Source organism: Mauremys reevesii, linkage group 2, assembly GCF_016161935.1.
Source record: "Mauremys reevesii isolate NIE-2019 linkage group 2, ASM1616193v1, whole genome shotgun sequence".
Lineage (NCBI taxonomy): Eukaryota > Metazoa > Chordata > Testudines > Geoemydidae > Mauremys > Mauremys reevesii.
Window position 1 is genome coordinate 96,006,268 of NC_052624.1, and position 19,443 is coordinate 96,025,710.

General features: G+C 42.3%; 1 protein-coding gene across 15 annotated transcripts in view; it reads right to left on the reverse strand.

The window, feature by feature from the left end:
- The window catches only part of TPK1 (thiamin pyrophosphokinase 1), a 476,657-nt gene that overhangs the window by 167,035 nt on the left and 290,179 nt on the right, over positions 1–19,443 (reverse strand). For 13 of the 15 annotated variants that reach the window (XR_005593748.1, XM_039523059.1, XM_039523052.1 and 10 more), the window contains one exon: positions 2,343–2,489. The exons of the other annotated variants lie outside the window; for them this stretch is intronic. Coding sequence is in view for 12 of the 13 variants with exons in the window: in XM_039523059.1 (XP_039378993.1) it covers positions 2,343–2,489 (147 nt within the window). In the remaining variant the exon portion in view is untranslated. The remainder of the gene's footprint in view (positions 1–2,342; positions 2,490–19,443) is intronic. 15 annotated transcript variants of the gene reach the window in all.

Sequence of the window (19,443 nt, forward strand, 5' to 3'; positions counted from 1 at the left end):
AGCATAGCTTCCAAAGGTTTCGATTCTGAACAACAGGTGGAGGGCATTTGCTTTCACCTCCCCTTCAAGTATTTCCCAGGAATTCCACTTCACACATACTGGCCCCCCCCCAAATCATTCTTGTCTGCCACATTGTTCAGTATAAGCAGCAAAGAGTCCTGTGGCACCTTATAGATTAACAGACGTATTGGAGCATGAGCTTTCGTGGGTGAATACCCACTTCGTCGGATGCAAGGGATGCAATTGTTCAGTATAGTCCTTTGATCATCCAGGCCCACAATAATATGTAACCTTTGCATTTAATGCAATGGACTCCACAGATAGGGCTTTTCAAGAATATTGCAGGACACTGTCACATGTATGTCAGATGTCCCTATTAATTTTATAATTTGTCTTTGTGTATCATGCTATCACACTTCTTTTGTTCCTCACTTGCATTATTTCAAAAAAGTCAGGTCATCTCCCACTGTGCTCTAATTCTCTCCTACCTTGATTTTAAATTACAAAGAAAAAAGAGCTGTCATTTTCCATAGCTATTTACAAGAGAAACTATCATAATGTAAACCTAAATTGAACAGAACAGGAAGAAAGTACTTCAAATATAGGATTATTTATTCCTATTTATAAACCACTTATTTGATTTTATCTGGAAAACAGAGAGTTAAAATTATTTTCCAAAAGGACCAAGGCAGCGGATGGAAGATAATGGAGTGACAAGTTTAAACCAGCAATGAAATGGAATTGTGCGTCAGTTAGTTTTAAGATTGCTGTAAGATTCCTGCCCCCTGAATCTGCCCTTTATTTCTGAATACTAGAAACAGCCTGGAGTTATAAAAATCATCAGCTGGCAATACTGTACATCAGCCAGAAACTGAGTGAAAGAAGTATTAGCCTATGCCAATGAAAAAGAGTGTTAACATGTTTTGTAAAAGTGTAATAAAGGGGTTAAAATTATCAGTAAAACAAAAAACCCACTTAACACACTGCATAAATAAGTAATAATGATACAAAGGACTTTTGTTCAAGTTGTTAGGGGGTGAATTATTCCTTCAAAATTACATAATCTTAGCTCTGCCATTTTAGAAGCCATTTTTAAATACAAAGAATTAAAATTGCTACATGATAAAAGCAAATATTTTAAACGCTAAACTGGGCATTTCTAATCTTATTGAAACTCCTCAAAATGCTCTAGCTAGCTTTCTCAAAAGTTTCCTAAAATTAATTTAGTGTCAGTACAGTATGTGCAAATCATTCACAGGTAAATTACTTCCCACTTTCAGATCTGATCGCAATTATCCTTCAGCCCAGGTTTTTCCTCACTTTGTTCCATATCTAGCCTTTTAGCTCTGCAACTAATAATCACAGTGATTCCTTGTCATAGTGGCAAATGAGCTCCTGTGCCCAACATCCCTCCTACAGACAGAGTGCCTCATGTTGATAATGTAGAATTCGCCTCTGTGGATTTAAATCTGCAATCTCTTATAGAACCCTATTAATACCTCTCAGATTACAGTGAAGCATGCATGCATAGTGCAGGCTTGGTCATCAACCTTGCCACTGAATCTCATTTTATAAAGACAAACTGGATAAAAATGTATAGCTAGTTAAACTTCTAAAAATCCAGCCATCAGAAAAAATATTTCCAAACAGAAGCCAATAAGTAGCTGTTAGGAAAAAAAGCTCTTTTACTCAGCTTTTGCTTCTAAATTAAATCTTAAAAGTGAAAGCTGCACAAGATATCATTTGTGTTATTTTCTGAATCAATAACTGGATAAAAACCTGATCACCACAAAATCAACACATTTCTAAATAGATTCCCTCATTAATCACATCTGGATTTCAGGCAAAATAAATTGCAGCATTCGGACTATATGAGAATTCTGTCTGACATGTTTGTTAAGCCCTTGAATTTTCCTCTTGAGTGTCTCTCTCATGTGTCAGTCATATATTTCTGTTTAAAATGAAAAAGGGGAGAGGGAGCTATGTTTAATTCCATTGGAATTCAATTTAAAAGTTCAAAGATATTTCCATTCATAACCAATTACAAAACTGAATAAAGTTTTAGCACTTACTAAATTTTCACTTCTTCAGTTTCCCACCCTCTATTTAAAATCTGTTCTTGGTGAGTTAATCCTGATCTCTACAGAAAGCAGGTGCAAAATATACCATTTCTGCAGGGGTGTGGCCAAAAGTCATCTCCCAGCTGCTAGAAATCTATTTTAAATCTAGAGTCTAATTCTACAATCCTGATGCAAGTGAAGCCCTGGTGAGGGAAATGGCAGTTTTGACTGTTGGAACTGCAGGATCATGTTTATTGTGGTCTCACACTTCATTTCACTTACAGGTTGAAGTAGGCAGATGAGGGAGCACTCTTGAATAACTATAACTGGAGTGGGAGTGATATTAGTTGCATGAAAGAGAGTCTCCACTGATGCCATGATTTGGTCAAAGCGTCCTCCAAGTCCACCCAAGGTCACAATCATATCAATCTAAAAGAAAAAAAAAAATCAAGATAAAAAAAGGAGAACTTTAAGGACAATTCTCTAAATACAAATCAAAAGATCAGAGTTTATATGACAGGAACACAAACAATGCTTTAACTTCAGAGGCTTTCGCCCAGATGAACAGTCTTTGGAATAGGAATGTTACTCCAGGATTTGGCAATCTGTCTGCTAGCGACTTCTAAGTATCTATGGGTTAATACCGGTCAATTTGCAAATCCAGTGACTTCAATTAATTTGTGCCTATGTGTTTGTGAACTCACTGGCAGCTCAAAAGTCAAAATCTTCAGAGGGGTCCTTTAGCTCACGTTAGTTGTCCATGTGCTCATGAATTAAACCCAACAGCCACAGCCGAGGACACTTTTGAAGATACTATCTGTAGAGGCACTTGCTCTGTGTTCCCTTAGCAAACATAGAGTCTGATATTAATGTCATTCTAGTACCATTGAATACTATTATGTGACTCCTGGGTTAATAAAACTTCATGTGTTTGCCAGGACTGTAGACTAATGCTTTATAAATTCATGGTCAGTGACGGTTAATCCAATAACGAAAGAACAGCTATAACATCACACACGCACATAGTATTTTTCATCCAGAGATCTCGAAGTACTTTAACAAATATAAGCATTATCCCCATTTTACAAATGGAGAAACCAAAGCAAATAAATGCTTACGGGCTATATGCTGCCACACCCTTATTGCATAGTACCTTACTTCAGGAGCAGACCCATCAATTGATTCGGTCTACTCAATCAGTTAAGTATTGGTGAGTGAAAGGATGGCAGAATCTTGTCCTGAGTGATCTGCATTTCGCCTCATAGCAAGTCAGGGGCAGAGCCAGGAATAATATTCAGGTCATCTGTCCAGTTGCCTGGCCAATAGAAAACACTGCTTGGAATAGGTCGCAGAGTCTGCAGACTGGGTTATAATCTCAACTCTGTCACTCAACAATCAAGGCACAACCTCTTCATGTTGTATCTTTCCTTATCAGTAAAATGGGAACATTTGCCAGTCTTTGTAAAGTGTTTCCAGACTCTCAGACAAAAGGTATCATCTACATGTAAACTATGATTAGTAGTAGTACCATAACATAGGTCAGTTATGCTCAGTAATTACTTTTTTTTTTTTTTTTTTAAGATGCTATTTTCACATTAGCCGTAACTAGGGCCTTGCCACAACGCAGCTCTAAAACTTTTATGTCTGCTTTGAAATGGCCATCTGGTGGAATTTCCAGTTTTATAGAGCTTTAGTCTACAGCCAGGGTGGCAACATGACATTTTATGCAACCCATGAGCCACATAATAGTACTTCATGTATCTGGAATGATATATTAATAAACATCAGCTTCTATTTTTATTACAAGGGCTAAGACTTTATGATTGTACCATACTTGTTTGCATGCAAATTAAGCCCCTTTCTTTTAGTCAAGAATATTGCCACCTTTCCTACTACTCAGGGCTGGCCTTAGTGAAAATAGTGCCCTGGGTGAACTTGTATTTTGGTGCCCCCCTCCCAACCTCCTTGGCTCCTACGGGCTACCTGGGCTCCCCCGCACATCACCTCTGGACCATTACCTATACTGCATATGGAATGTCCACAGGAAAGTCCATTCAGTGTAGATGGGTGACTCCCATGGTCCATTGTGAGTTATGTGTAGGATGACCATATTTCCCTATACAGGACACCTGGCAAAATTACTCTTATTCAAGTGAGTTCAACAGCAATCAATTGTACAAACATTCAAATTAACATCAAGTTGATTGAGCCCCTGTTAAAAAGAAATCAGAGTATCAGGGTTGGAAGGGAGATCATCTAGTCCAACCTGCTGCTCAAAGCAGGACCAATCCCCAACTAAATTCCCCAAATGGCCCCCACAAGGATTGAACTCACAACCCTCGGTTTAGCAAGCCAATGCTCAAACCACTGAGCTATCCCTCCCCCAACAATACTGCTAGTTGGATTCTTTTTATTTACCTTCTTATCCTTAAGGCTTTAGGGTTCACATAGGAAAGGGTGACACACAAACCCTACTGTCCCCCCCCACACACACACACAGGGAGGGGTGACACACACACACTCCCGTACATCTCTCTCGCACATGGTGGGGTGGGGGTATGTGACCAACCAACCCAGCGTCCTCTGCACGGCGCTCTCCACCCTCCATGCCTGGCTGAGCACCTGGGATGGACCTGCCTCTCCTGGTACCTGCCACTGCGTCTTCCTGAGGCAACATGTGTGTGTGGGGAGAATGCAGAGTGATGTGCCCCCTCTCCCTAGATTTCTGCTAGGGTTCACATGAGATTGTGGCCGCCAGAAGCCTTTCGGCACTGCGGGAGGGAAGGGACGGGAGCTGCTTCCAGCTGCAGGGGAGGGGAAGGGATGAACTGGCCCATGTCTTTGCAGAGCTCATCTCCCCACCTGAACCCTCCCCCATGGCTGAAAGCAGCTTGTCCCTTCCTGCCCACATAGTGTCAAAAGGCAGTTAACACCTCCAGGCTGCTGCTGACCACCGACATAACCCAGCCGTCTCCTATCCCCCAGCTACAGCGCAGGCAGGAAGGGGTTAAGCCCGAAGAATGCATTGTGGACCAGGGCCCAGGGAAGCTGACTGCAGGGGCTTCAGCAAACCCAGCCAGAGAGGTGATTCAGCAGGGGACGGTGCCTAGGGGACAGAGCAGGCCTAGGTTCCCTGGGGCAAGACCCGCTGGCGGGGGTTTGGTGAAGAGGTGCTAAGCCTCTGCCCCGGGGGGGGGGGGCTGCTGTGGAGCCTGCAGGCTCAGGGTGTGAACAAGCTGGAAATTGCTTTGTCCCTCCCCTCCCTCCGGCCACTCCACAGCTTAGCTGAGGGGCAGAGAGGCTTCCCTGTGCCAGTGCTGTGCGGGGCTTTGGCACATGCAGGGCTCGGCTCCTCCTGTCCAGTGCCCCAGGCCAGAAGGTCTTCAGCTTTTCCGGGGGTGCCGGCCCAGCCAGAGGCAGTGGGGGAAGGAAGGAGCCTGCCGACCAGGGACTGCTTCTCTGCTCAGCGCTAGGAGTGGGATGCACTCTGCCAGGGGGTGGGGGGGCAATATGGAGGAGCAACGGAGCTGGGGGGGGCAAAGGGACAAAGCAGGGAGAGGAGAGCGAGGGAGGAAGCACGTAAAGGGCCCCACCATCAGTTTTGCTCAATTATCCACATCGTTGGCCACTGGATCCCCCCACTCACCACTGGTGGGCAGATGACTGGCTAGCAGGGATCTGGCCAGCAGCAGGACCCACCAGTACTGATAGGGGGGAGGGGGAAAGGGAGGTGACACAGAAAATATGGGACAATTTGCCCGTTTTTAAGAAAAAGTCGGGACACTTGCAGACGGGCTTAAAAATGGGACATCTGGTCACCCTAGTTAAGTGTCCCTTGATAAGCCACTTACTTTGACTAGTCCCTCCAAGATCTGCTGGATAACTACCTTGTGGGCATTACCCCAGAAGAAAACATTTGAAATACAGGTATAGCGTCAATACTTGTAACTTCAAATACAAAAATGATACTTGCATACAAATAGGATAAACATATTCAGCAAATCATAACCTTTTCATAGACATCTTACATGCCACATTTTGTTGCAAATATAACAACAGTGGTTGCAACACTGATCTACATGGTCATGTTTTAATCAGATAATGTCACAATGAGTAACTGCTACAACTAGCAAATTCCTAGGCCACTGTCAGCAAAAGTAAGGGTGGCATGGTATATGGTGTATTGTCACATTTCTGTGCTGCTGCGGTGGCTTGTGGTGCCTGCTGCCGTCACACGGGGGCTGCAACTTGCCTGAGCCCACGGCCCTCATGCAGCCTCTAGCCACTCCTGGCTCACCTCGAGCATTTTGACTGGAAGTACCAAGCAGTAATAACGTGCGTGTGTGTGTGAGAGAGAGAGAGAGAGAGAGAGAGCGCGAGCGCGCGTGCGCCAGTGTGTGTGTGACTGTGTGTTGGGGGATTGTGTGAGACAGTGTCTGTGTTGAGGAATGTGAGACTGTGTGTGTGTGTGAGAGACACAATCTGTGTTGGGGGACTGTGAGAGGCAGAGTGTACGTGGGTGTGAGAGCCTGTGTGCGTGAGGGAAGTTTGAGAGACAGTGAGCGCACTGTCACCTTAAGTCCCCCCTCTTCTCCTGCTTGGTCCAGCTCCCCCCCGTGGAAGTTTCACTCCTCCTGACCCCAGCCCGGCTGGCCCCCGCCGGAGACCGAGCGGCACAGGGCTGAAAGCAGAGAGGGAGCCGGCTCCACTTCGGACAGTGAGTGGTGGGCCATGCCGCTGGTGACCAGCCCCGGCCGCACCACTCTGGGCTCCCCAGGGGTGGGGCAGAGCCGGAGCCCTCAGCCAGCCAGCTGAGGAGCAAGGGGGTGGGGGTCGGGGAGAAGCCTGCCGACCCAGTGCAGGGGAGGGGCCGGAGAAGAGAGGAGTCCGGCCACAGGCAGCCAGGGGAAGCCCGAGCCCCTTATGGCACCTCCCAGGCTATGGCGCCCTGGGCGTGGGCCCTGTTTGCCCAGCCTTGCTACTACCTCCAAAAAAATGACATTGAACTAATGTAATAATTTTTATTAGCTGTGCACATTTAAATGAGAAACATTGAGAGCCTTCCAATGAAGAAAGCACTATTTTCCTATATTGATAAAGATCACACAAATCTAAAATAGAACCAGCATAAACTTGGGTTTTCCTCCACTTTCCCTGCTCGTCTTACCGGTCTTCTGTTTAATAAAGTTATACAGCCTAGATCTCTAGCTAACTTAAGCTACCTTTTTCATTCTATTGATTCTATTGTAGAAACAAACTGCGTTAGTTTGACTGGCAGCAATTCCTATTCAACAAAGCTGAATCTGATGTTACATGGTTACAAAAAAAGAATTCCTTTAAATCACTAACAATAGAAAGGCCCCAAACCCGCAACTGACAGCATGTGAGTGGATTGTTATACCCGTCTGGAGCTTCACTGACATCAAGGAGGCTCTGCAAAGGCTCAGTGGGTGACCTGCATACAACATATGGTCAGCTATAGGATTGGGGCTTTAATTAGCCCCAATGAGCCAATTTTCAGAGAGCTGCTCTTTAATTTTATGATATGGGTTTTCTACCATATGGGAACCTGGAAGGATTGTGTTCTTCCGTTTGACTTTGATATTTTCTGTCTTTTAATAAAATGGAAGGGAACACACTTTATTTTGACTTGTTGGACTGTTATGCTGCAATTTTAATATTACACCTGACAATATTTAAGTACACACTATTTAACTTGGGGTGGAGGAGAGGGATGGAAATTTGACTAGTTTTCCTCATACACTACACATTTCCCTCCACTGAAAAACTGCCAATTTGGATGCTGAATTTTGCTCTCAGATACGTACACAAATGATACCTCTTGTCATGAACTATAGGGCCTATTGAAAATACTACTGTAAAGTCCTGGCTGAATTATTTTGTGATACTGGTAAAAGATTGCCCGTTTAAAAAAAAATAAGGCTTTTCTATTTCTATTAAAGTGTACTATAGTACTAAATGGTCTAAAATATTATTCCATTTAAAATAATAGCACCACACTGTTTTGGTAGATTAGTGAACAATACAGTACTTAAAAAAAAGTTTAGTTCTACTTTAGTGTTTTAAACATCACATGAATATCCTGCTGAGCACAAAGCTATAAAATATCAGGGTTGGGTGAAAAAAGATGATATTCATTTTCACATGATCCTTATATCTATTATTCAGGAACTATTTGGACTTGGGAAGACATATAATAGAACTGTGATGAGTAGGCAAGTGAAGATAGTGCAGGATCACAAAAGCAGGAAGAGAGAAGTCAGATTTTTGTTGTTTTGATTGTCAGCATCCCTGCCTTACAAAAGAATCCTGGCATCTGCAGTGACAAACAGGTGCAGACAATATACTGGTTTATAAAAGATCTGTCTGAAGCACTAGGTGTCAATGCAAACCTCTCTCTCTCTCTCACACACACACACACACACAAATGCACATCCACACCATCCAAAAATCATAACCTCCACTTACAAAGTAAAATCATGAACCAAAAAACAAGAAACTCTTTCCTGTCTTTGATATGCCAATGGATATGCCTTGCAGTGTGCCCTAAAAACACACACAGACAAAAACAAACAGTCCCCCTTCCCCACCCCAAAATCCTGCTTATTTTAGGCTATGGGGCAAAAGAGAAATGAATTCCAAAGCCCAGAACCTCTCACAGATTCAGAGATTTTATGGCCAGAAAGAGATCATTAGATCATCTAGTCTGCCCTCCTGTACAACACAAGCCATAAAATTCCACCCAGATACTCCTTTAGTTAAACGCAAGTTAGGGAATTCATTAAAGTGCATCTTCCAGCAAATCTTCATTTTGATCATCAGCCCTTTATCTAAAATTTGTTTTCATAAAGTGCTCTCCATCCACAGCAACAAAAATACAAAATATTTTTTGAAGTTTAAATCCTTAGAAATCATGGCCATTTAATAGCTGTGTGTGGACAGGGTCGTACTCCTCACATACCCACTGCACCTTCTTTAAGACTTATCCATATTGTTCAGCATTTTACAGGACAACTCACTTTAATTCTGAGACAACTGGAGTCTAATTACCAATGTGGCAGTCTTTAAATGATGTGCTTGTGAATTCACGACACACAGGATTTCAGGAGTTACTAACACACAATAAAATAATACAGCAAGGGAGCCAAAAACATATTACTTTGTACCCGCAGCTCAAAAGAAACTGTTAGATTCCTCTCTCGCACAATAAGACTTGAGTCTGAACACATGGTAACCACAGGGAACATGATCCAGTTGCCTAGTTTTTGCTACCTTTCCTATTGAGACCATTTAAATGGACAACTGGCTTTAAACAATATTCCTCCATATACATTGGTCTCGCTGACTTTCTTCCTTTTTGTGTGGACAGGTTAATTACCATGTAATTAAAGAATGTGCATTTAAGGAACACAGGGTCGGCCCACAACATTTTGGCACCTGAGGCGGGGAGCTCAAATGATGCCCCCATGCCCACTCGCTTGGGCCAAAACTTTGAAAGGTCTCAGTTCTGCCTTTTTCCTGTTCTACTCCTCTCATGGTACTGCTCTGCTACCTACCCCAATAAAGGAGAACTAACAACTTAAAATGACTTGTTCAAAAATTTTAAGTACGGTATATACTCGTTCATAAGCTGAATTTTTTTAGTAAAAAAGGGAAACACCAGAGAAGGGGGATGGCTTATGAACGGGTATAGAGCGGGAGAGGTGGGACACAGCCCCTCCCCCAGAGGGAGCAAGGAGCGACAGCAGAGACTTAAGGGAAGAGGCAGGGCCAGAGTCTCTCTGCTTCTGGCCACGCTGCTTTCCCCCCAGCCTCCGAAACAGCTGCAGCTCTGGGGCTGGCAGGCTGCAGCCGTGCCGCTCAGCCCCGCTCCCCAGAGCAGGCTGTGGCCATGCTGCCCGACCCGTCTCGCCGGAGCAGGCTGTGGCCGCGCTGCCCAGCCTGACGGAGCAGCTCCAGACAGGTCAGAGACCCTCCCCAGATAAGGAAGGGATGGGATGGGGAGAGTATAGGGATCCTGGGCTAGGGGTGGGGTCATGTGGGGGTGGTCACAGGGGTTAGTCCCCTGACTCCCAGCTTCTCCCCCCCTCAAAAATTTCCCCACCAGTTGCTGTCCCGGCCCGTCAGGGTAAGCAGCTGGCGCGCCGGGACATTTTCGATTACTTAGGTTTACCTCTGTGCCTGCGGATGCTCGGGAGCCAAAGTTTGCTGACCCCTGAATTATAGGGTCGGCTTATGAACAGGTTATAAAATTTTTCCATTTTTACTTATCCATCTTGGGGCGGGGGGGGGGAGTCAGCTTATAAACGAACTGGCTTATGATCGAGTATATACCGTAACACTTAACTTTCAAATGCCTGAACAGCAAATATAACTTTTCTTGTCTGCTTAGCAAACACTGGCATTTTTATCTATTTGAATAATCAAAGTGGTGCTTTCCGTGCCTTCTTGGTTGCAAAGTTTTGAACTGCTTCCTGCTGAAGGTCCACAGTCTGGGTCAGTTCATGCTCTATTGAGATGGTTGCAAGGCCGACCAGCCTCTCCTGTGTCATTGTGGAGCATAATGTGTTTTTATTAACTTCAGCTTGGAGAAGCTGCATTCTCCACTGGCAACTGTTACAGGAAGTGTTAGAAGTATGCACAGAGCAACAAAAGCATTTGGAAAGATGGTGGTCATCTTATTTGTGCAAATATATTCCAGAACAGCCTTTGGAGTTGATCCTGCTGAAACGTATCTTGAAAGGGCTTTCAGTGCATCACCTAAATCACTCACATCAATATCGCTCATGTGATCATGTGTCAACACTGTCTCTAGTGCCCTGCATTGCTGGTGTAGGTCTTCTTCAGGTATCATGAGGAGTTTTGGAATATCATACAACATCCCAAATATACTGCTGTGTTCCTTGAGCTGCATGAAACTGACTGTATTGCACAATCTAGCACCTGGTTAAAGAATTCAACTTTGAATTGTTGTTTGGGGTCTCTTGTGGGATTATCCTGTGCCTCGTAATCAAAATGTCTTCTTCTTCGGTGACTCTTGTATTCTTGAATGGGTGGGAAAATAGCTTCAATGTGAAGTTCCTCTGCCAACGTCTGTGCACTCTTCAGAACGTTTTGAAATCCCTCATCTGACCGGTAAGACTGTAGGTATGACATTGCTTTGTCCAGTTGTTCCACCGCTCCAGATACATCACGGTCAACACCTTGGAGTCTCTTGCTTACAACATTTATTTCAAATAATATGTCATGCCACAACACTAAGCCACACAGAAATTTGAAGTTATGTATGTTTCTCGTGATTCCATTTCCCTCTGCCACTGTTCTCCCACAAACAGTTCCTGTCATAGCATTATCCTCCATAATGGCAACTATGGCATCATCTATCTTCCCAATATGGTGTTTGATAGGCTTTATTGTGTGGCACTCTGGTTTCAGTGTCAGAGAGGATGTTCCCAGATGTTGCTTCAAAATTTGCCATCGATGAGTTGATGCAGAGAAAAATACATAGATGCTTTTAATTACATTAAAAAATTCAGCAGCTTCACTAGAAGCTGATGCTGCATCACTGACCACCAAATTCAATGAATGAGAGAACTGCATGGGACAAAAAAAGCTCAAGGGTTTAACTCTCGGATCCGTGTCTGCACTCCTCTGTTCTTTCCTTCATGTTGGCATCATTATTGTAGCCCTGACCTCTCATGTCAGCTATCACAATTCCCGTATCTTCAAGTTTTTAAGAAGCACATTTGTCATACCAACTCCTGTAGTATCATCATTGTCAATAAATTCTAGAAAATGCTCTCCCAGTCACCATTGCAGGGACATTTTCACTAGGTTCTGTTATTGTTACAAAATGTATCATTGAAGTCATTTGTTCTGTATGGCTGATGTCAGGTGTGCAGTCCAGAATAACAGAGTAATATCTTGCTGACTTCAGCTCTGCCACAATCTTCTGTTTGACTTTTGTTGCCAGTAACTGTATGATCTCATTTTGAATTGTTTTTCCAAGGTAGTGGTGTGTGTACATTTCTTGGATGGTGACTCTTCTTAGATGCTCCTGGAGTACAGCATCAAACTCAGCCATCAGCTCCACAATTTTAAAGAAGTTTCCATTGTTTGGCACATACAGCTGATCTGAAGTGCCAGGTTTTGGGTAGCAAGCATTCTCACAATGGCAATGAGCCTTTTCAGAACATTTTGCCAGTAAAGAGACTCTGATGCAATCTTCTCTTGATGCTGATCCTCTATGGTGGCCTTTAAACTTAGTCTCATCTCAAGCTCTTTCCACCTATGGAATGCTCTCTGGTGATTTGCTGCCTTCTCATGGCATGCCACATTTTTCCAGTCCTTTATTCCTGTAGAACACAACGTGGCTGGAACATAAGACTGGAAGAGTTTGCAACAGAAACAGTATGCAGCATTCTGGGTTTTTGAGTACATAAGCCATGGTCTCTCCAGTTTGTCACCATTGGGGATTTCACGTCAGTAATGTGTTGGATGGAAGCTTCTATTTTCATTGTCTTTGGGGAACATGAAGTTTTTCACTTGCTGTGGCCCAGGCAGTACAAGGAAGTCCCTCAGGCTACTGCTCAAGTGGGTCCACAGTCCTGGATCATCTAGACTTAAGCAATTAAATTCAGCAGCAGTTGATTCTGAGCCTTCATCACACTCTTCTCTGATCTACACTTTTCTTCAGGAATGTGCAGGGTTAATCCATTTGAGATGGAGATATGTATGCTGCAGTAGCTGTCAGGTCACCTGCACTCTAACTGGAAGATCAGGCATCTCCTCACCACTCTCATCCTCACTGGGGCCGGAACGCTCACTGTGAACATTTGTGTCTATATCTCAAGAGATTAGTCATATGAGCATGGATGTTTTGTCCCCTCTCTGTGACTATGGAGATCCTCCATCTCTAGTGCCATTTCTGTGCCATATCCTGGTTAGAAACTGGATTGTGAAAGGGCTGAATGTTGTTTCCTTCTACTCTCCCATTCCTCTACTAGTTCTCATTCATAAAGAGATTATCCCTTTGTCCTTGACAATTTTTTTAAAATTTCCCAATCGCTCATCCCTCACAGATATTGGAGAGCATTGCCCTTCATTTAATTACTACAACACATAATAAAGGGTGCGATTCGGAGAGTCAGATACCTTAGCAATAACCAGATGCTTGCATTTACCTGCTGAAAAATGACTGTATAAATGGCACTGAGTTATATTTATTGTCTCTTGGTAACACTGTACCAAGTTTGATCAGTTTAGAAGAAAAAAAACATTTTTCTCAGTCAGCACTACAAATTCAGCCTGCAATCTCTATTTCCAGCTGTACTTTTTCTGCTTCATACATCAGCAGCAGTATTCTGCCATTTGGAAAGTAGTTGATAATTCCTTTGATGATGCACGAGCCAGAATAGATTTCAGTTCACCTTCCCATAGCTGTATTAGCTCTCTAGTGCTAGCTGGAGTGTAAAGTAGTCAATACATTGTGATTTTACTTTGCAGCGTGTGATATGCACATTTAGTAATTTATAAATATGTCAACATTTTTAGTCCAAATAGCTGCTAAAATCAATAATTTTTGTTTTACAGTATATGTTGGCCCTTCATTTCCTAGTAAAATCAATCATAGATTGACATCAGAAGTTTGCTCGGGTACAATCCTCTTACCTCTAGCAAGAACTTGCTCATTGCTCTAGCCAACTGACTCTCCAAGGGAAAAAGAACTCTCAGATGATGTCTGTCACTGTACCTGAGATGATAGCCCTCAATCAATTTCATTGTCATCTCACTGATTCCATTAATCTTGACATTATTTCGTTCCAGGTCAGTTGCCAGCTCCTTCACAGAGTCTCTCTCTTCTTATGTTCCTTCCCTTACATTTTTGCTACAGTACTTTTCTATTCATAGCCTTTTTTTTAATTTTAAGAAGAGAAGATTTAATTCACTGTGATAGCAGCAATAATATGCCAATGGATTGTGTTGGTCTGCATAAACTGAGCAACATATTTGACAGTGAGATACAAAAAGGGAAAAAGATGATCTAATGGCTAGATCATGGAATTGCAAGTTAAGGGATTTTCTCAGCTCTCTTATGTAAGCTTGGGCAAGTCACAAATTTCCATACCTCAGTTTCTCTACCTGTAAATAAAATAAATAAATTATAAATATATTTGTTTTACCTGTATAATACCGTAAAACATAACACAGTGTTTGACAGTTCTGTAAGTAAGGAACGGCAGTCTGTGGTAAAGACACTGGATTTGGAGTTCATTTTCTGACTCAGCCACAGACTGTGTGTGACCTTGGACAAGTCACCGAATCTCTTTGTGTCTCAGTTCTCCATCCATAGAACAGAATAATAATATTCCCTTTCTCCCTCTTTTTGCCTGTTGGAGTGAAGTGCTATGGCCTGTGTAATGCAGGAGGCCAGACCAGATGATCAAAATAGTTCTTTCTGGCCTTAAACTCTATGGATGAAAGGTACAGTATTAAAGCAGTACACATCCTTGTTGCCCAGATTTACAGCATATATTTGCAGGTGGTTGCATTAACTTTCTCTCAGTGATCTCTATGGGGATTATGTAAAATCTGTATCTAGCACCAGAGATGTGCTTGACACTGTGCACATAAATTAAAAGACAGTCCCTGCCCCATGGAGTTTCCATCATCAATTAAGAGCTCATTGAAAAATTATCCAATTTTTTTCCATGGTAATTTGTTCTTTGTGAATGGTTTAAATCTCATGTTTCATTTAAATAAACTCCCTCATTGTCTGATTATTGGTTAAAGCAATAGAGGGCCTGATCCAAATAGAGGGCTCACTTTACCTAATAAGAGTCTTTCCCATGTCTTTGATTTGGTTTGGTTCAGGCCGTACATGATTTTCTAACCAAAGCTCTAAATTTAAATCTAAACAGACTTTCTTCTGTAAAATACACTAAAGCCTAATCAAGCTTTATGCCTGTTGAGCTTTCGCAGGTTTTAAAAAAAAACTAGGAGTGCAAGAGTTCCAGTGAAATCAACCACAGAAAATCCAGCAAAGCAAATCACTGCTCTCAGGAAATAATTTAACTGAGATGATTAAACAGCTTCCCTTTTACTTTCAGAGACCAGTTCTTCACTGCACTGAGGCCTGAACTGAATAATGCAATTCTCTGGTCTGGTAGTTTGATGCTGCAATCTGAAAACAGAGAACCCTGTGAAAGACTGGAGAGGAAAAAGCTGGATCAAGTATGACTGAAAACAAATTAACTGACAAAGGTAGTAACAGTGAATTGAGCTTTAATAAGACTGCAAAATATAACCCCAGCCACTGGCCAAAAGTATCATGATCAACAGGGGACTATACCATAGGCCTAAATTTTTGCATTTAATCATTAATAAAAATAGCTGTAATGAAAAACAAAGGATGTGAACTATTTTTGACAACTTGTGGAAACAATTCTGTCAGGATTCCCAATACCAGCCCATTTTAATATTTTAATCTATGACCAAAGAGTCATAGCTAAATGAAAACTGTATTAGTGACTCTGTTTTCTGATGGGAGAGAGAGAGAGAAAAAAAAGGGGCTGTTAGAGGCTGACAATGAAGTGGAAGTTTTTTGAAACACTGCAGACAAACACATGCCCCTGAATTTGTGTTCTTTAATACCGTCACCTATGTTAAGTATTCATTCACTGAGATGTGATCCAAAAAAAGAAACTGAGCACCCATGACCTACATTTAAAAACAATACCACAGTAGTTAAAATACATAAATCATCCAAAGCAGCAGGACTACTTCTCCTGTCATCTAATCACTAGTCAGCAGACCAATATGATTCAAACCCACCACCTGACACCAAACAGAAATCCTTCCCTCCTTTCCTCAGTGCTCTACCCGGGCTTCTTAAATCACATTTGCTTTGCAGCATATCCAGGTGGCCAACAGATTCAAGAAATGTCAATCAGAGAAGAGAAGCATTCCAAAGGAAAGGCACTCTTCACTGTGAAGGCTCTGCCAGCAGTTCCCTGCTGTTTATACTGGGGGGCGTGGAGGTGGGGTGTCCAGCTTAAGCACCTCTGCAGATCTGCACTGCAGCAGTAAGGCACAGACTGAGAAACAGTCTCATGTAGGAAGGTCCCAGATCATTCAGGGCTGGAAAGGGCCAAAACACAGCTTTAAATTCCACCAAATAGTTCAGAGCCAGAAAGCACAAATCCCAGGGCACCGATCAAATGGGGATATACACCTTCTCACACCTCCCTTATCCTCAGACAACTCCCCATTCACTTCACAATAGACCACTTTTTAAAGTCCCTTTCTAAAAAAATCTTGCTTCAGCCTCACCTACACAGAGTCAGTATTTCGTAAGTTATTTTTGTTCTCTAACCCAGATAAATATTTCCATTCACTTGAAGAGCACTGTAGCAGAATTTCTTTACAGCTTTGTGGATAGAGTGCCTCCCGTTTTAAGTTCATATACTTAGATTTAATTTGTGTAGGTAGGGATATTTTGCTGTTTAATGTATGTAGAAGAGAACTGTAATAGGTTCTTTAAGTGACATGGGGAAAAATGCCCATGTCTGCCCCTTTAACTGGGCACAGTCAGCTTGAAATATAATCAGGTTTTATTTTTTGTAAAGATCAGTTTAGTTTCAGAGACCACTCCTTAGCACTGCACCATCCCCACTTCTTTCAATTTTTTTCACATTCCTATTTTTAAACAATATTTCTCTCTTCCTTGCTGCTATATTAAACTCTTACAAATAGCAAGGCACTGACGTCACAATAAACTAACTATTCACAAAATTTTGTCCAATATATCAAGTAAACAAGGTGAAAAAATATATTTTTTTCCTCTGATCTCATTCAGTTATAACCAACTGAGGTGTTTTCTGTCAGGCATGTATGTTTCAGGTTGACTGTCTCTCTTTAATATGAGAGGAAAAGTAAGTAATGGAAAATGGGTAATTTTCTCCCATTTGCTAAGCCAACCTTCAAACATTGGACAAATCACTGGGGTATTACTTCCAATAAAGTCCTTGCAACTCCATAATTCTGCTTAGGGTCAAATTTTTAAAGGTAATTAGGTGCCTAAACATGCAAATAGGTGCCTAGTGGGATTCTAAGCACGTAGCCACCTAACTCCTGTTGAAATCAATAGGAATTGGCCACCTACATGCTTTTGAAAAGCCCACTTAGGCACCTATCTGCATCTTTAAGTGCCTAATTACCTTTAAAAATCTCACTCTTAAGAACCAAGAACTATGATGAAAAGCAGTGCTGAATAAAAGCTGTTGAATGGATTAAACTTGAGTACTCTGATATGATTTGGCTTGATATTATTTCTCTTGCAGTAGCACCTAAGAGCACAAGTCATAGATCAGGACTCCATTAGGAGCAAGTTTGGTAAGGATCCATGCTTAGGTTTCCCATAGTGCCATCTTTTATTCTTAGAAAAAAAAATCTAGACTTAGGAAAAATTCACATTGTAAAGATTTTTTGTTTTAAAAAGGGTAACCATTTTTATTTGTATTTCAACATTCCATACCCCTATGTAATGACATTCATCTCCAAAAATTACTTATTTTGCAGGGGAAGAGAGCGAAATTTCCATTAGCTAATAAGTGTATAAAATGGTAACATTCTAAAACACCAACAGTGAGACTTCTAACATCGGTGCCTAAAGTTAAGTTCACCAAGTCTATATTTAAGCCCTTAAATAAGTGGCCTGATTTTATAAAGTGTTGAGCACCGAACAGATCACATTAACTTCAGTGGGTTTGGTAAACAGGTCTTCCTTGTGAAGGAGTCTATTCTATTTCTCTTGTGGCAAGGATGGGTTAGGTATTGCAGCCCGAGGCCTCTTTTAGAACTACTGCAGTGTATTCTTAAATGAATCCACATGTTCCATAGGATCTCTATAGATAGAAATTTCATGCTCTAGTAAAAATATAACATTAGGGATCTATTATTGACCACCTGACCAGGACAGTAATAGTGATGATGAAATGCTAAGGGAAATTAGAGAGGCTATCAAAATTAAGAACCCAACAATAGTGGGGGATTTCAATTATCCCCATATTGACTGGGAACATTTCACTTCAGGACGAAATGCAGAGATAAAATTTCTCAATACTTTAAATGACTGCTTCATGGAGCAGCTGGTACGGGAACCCACAAGGGGAGAGGCAACTCTAGATTTAATCCTGAGTGGAGCGGAGGAGCTGGTCCAAGAGGTAACTATAGCAGGACCGCTTGGAAATAGTGACCATAATACAATAACATTCAACATCCCTGTGGTGGGAAGAACACCTCAACTACCCAACACTGTGGCATTTAATTTCAAAAGGGGGAACTATACAAAAATGAGGGGGTTAGTTAGGCAAAAGTTAAAAGGTATAGTGACTAAAGTGAAATCCCTGCAAGTTGCATGGGCCCTTTTTAAAGACACCATAATAGAGGCCCAACTTAAATGTATACCCCAAATTAAGAAAAACAGTAAATGAACTAAAAAAGAACCACCGTGCCTTAACAACCATGTAAAAGAAGCAGTGAGAGATAAAAAGACTTCCTTTAAAAGGTGGAAATCAAATCCTAGTGCGGCAAATAGAAAGGAACACAAACACTGCCAACTTAAGTGCAAGAGTGTAATAAGAAAAGCCAAAGAGGAGTTTGAAGAATGACTAGCCAAAAACTCTAAAGGTAATAACAAAATGTTTTTTAAGTACATCAGAAGCAGGAAGCCGGCTAAACAACCAGTGGGGCCCCTTGACGATCAAAATACAAAAGGAGCGCTTAAAGACGATAAAGTCATTGCGGAGAAACTAAATGGATTCTTTGCTTCAGTCTTCACGGCTGAGGATGTTAGAGAGATTCCCAAACCTGAGCTGGCTTTTGTAGGTGACAAATCTGAGGAACTGTCACAGATTGAAGTGTCACTAGAGGAGGCTTTGGAATTAATTGATAAACTCAACATTAACAAGTCACCGGGACCAGATGGCATTCACCCAAGAGTTCTGAAAGAACTCAAATGTGAAGTTGCGGAACTATTAACTAAGGTTTGTAACCTGTCCTTTAAATCGGCTTCGGTACCCAATGACTGGAAGTTAGCTAATGTAACGCTGTGACCGGGCGGGTCGGGGCTCAACCCTCCCAAGGGTGGAGGGGAGCCACACCGACTCACTACAGGTCCTCTGTCTCGCAGGGGCTGATCCCCTTCTGGGTTCCTGGCGACAAAGACACAGTCAGAAGGCTCAGTCCCCTGGTGCAGGGGCTGAGCAACAGTCAGTACCAGGAGCTCAGGCCCTCTGGGGCGGGACTGAGCAGCAAACAGTACAAGGTGGCTCAGGCCCTTTGGGTCAGGGGCCGAGCAGCA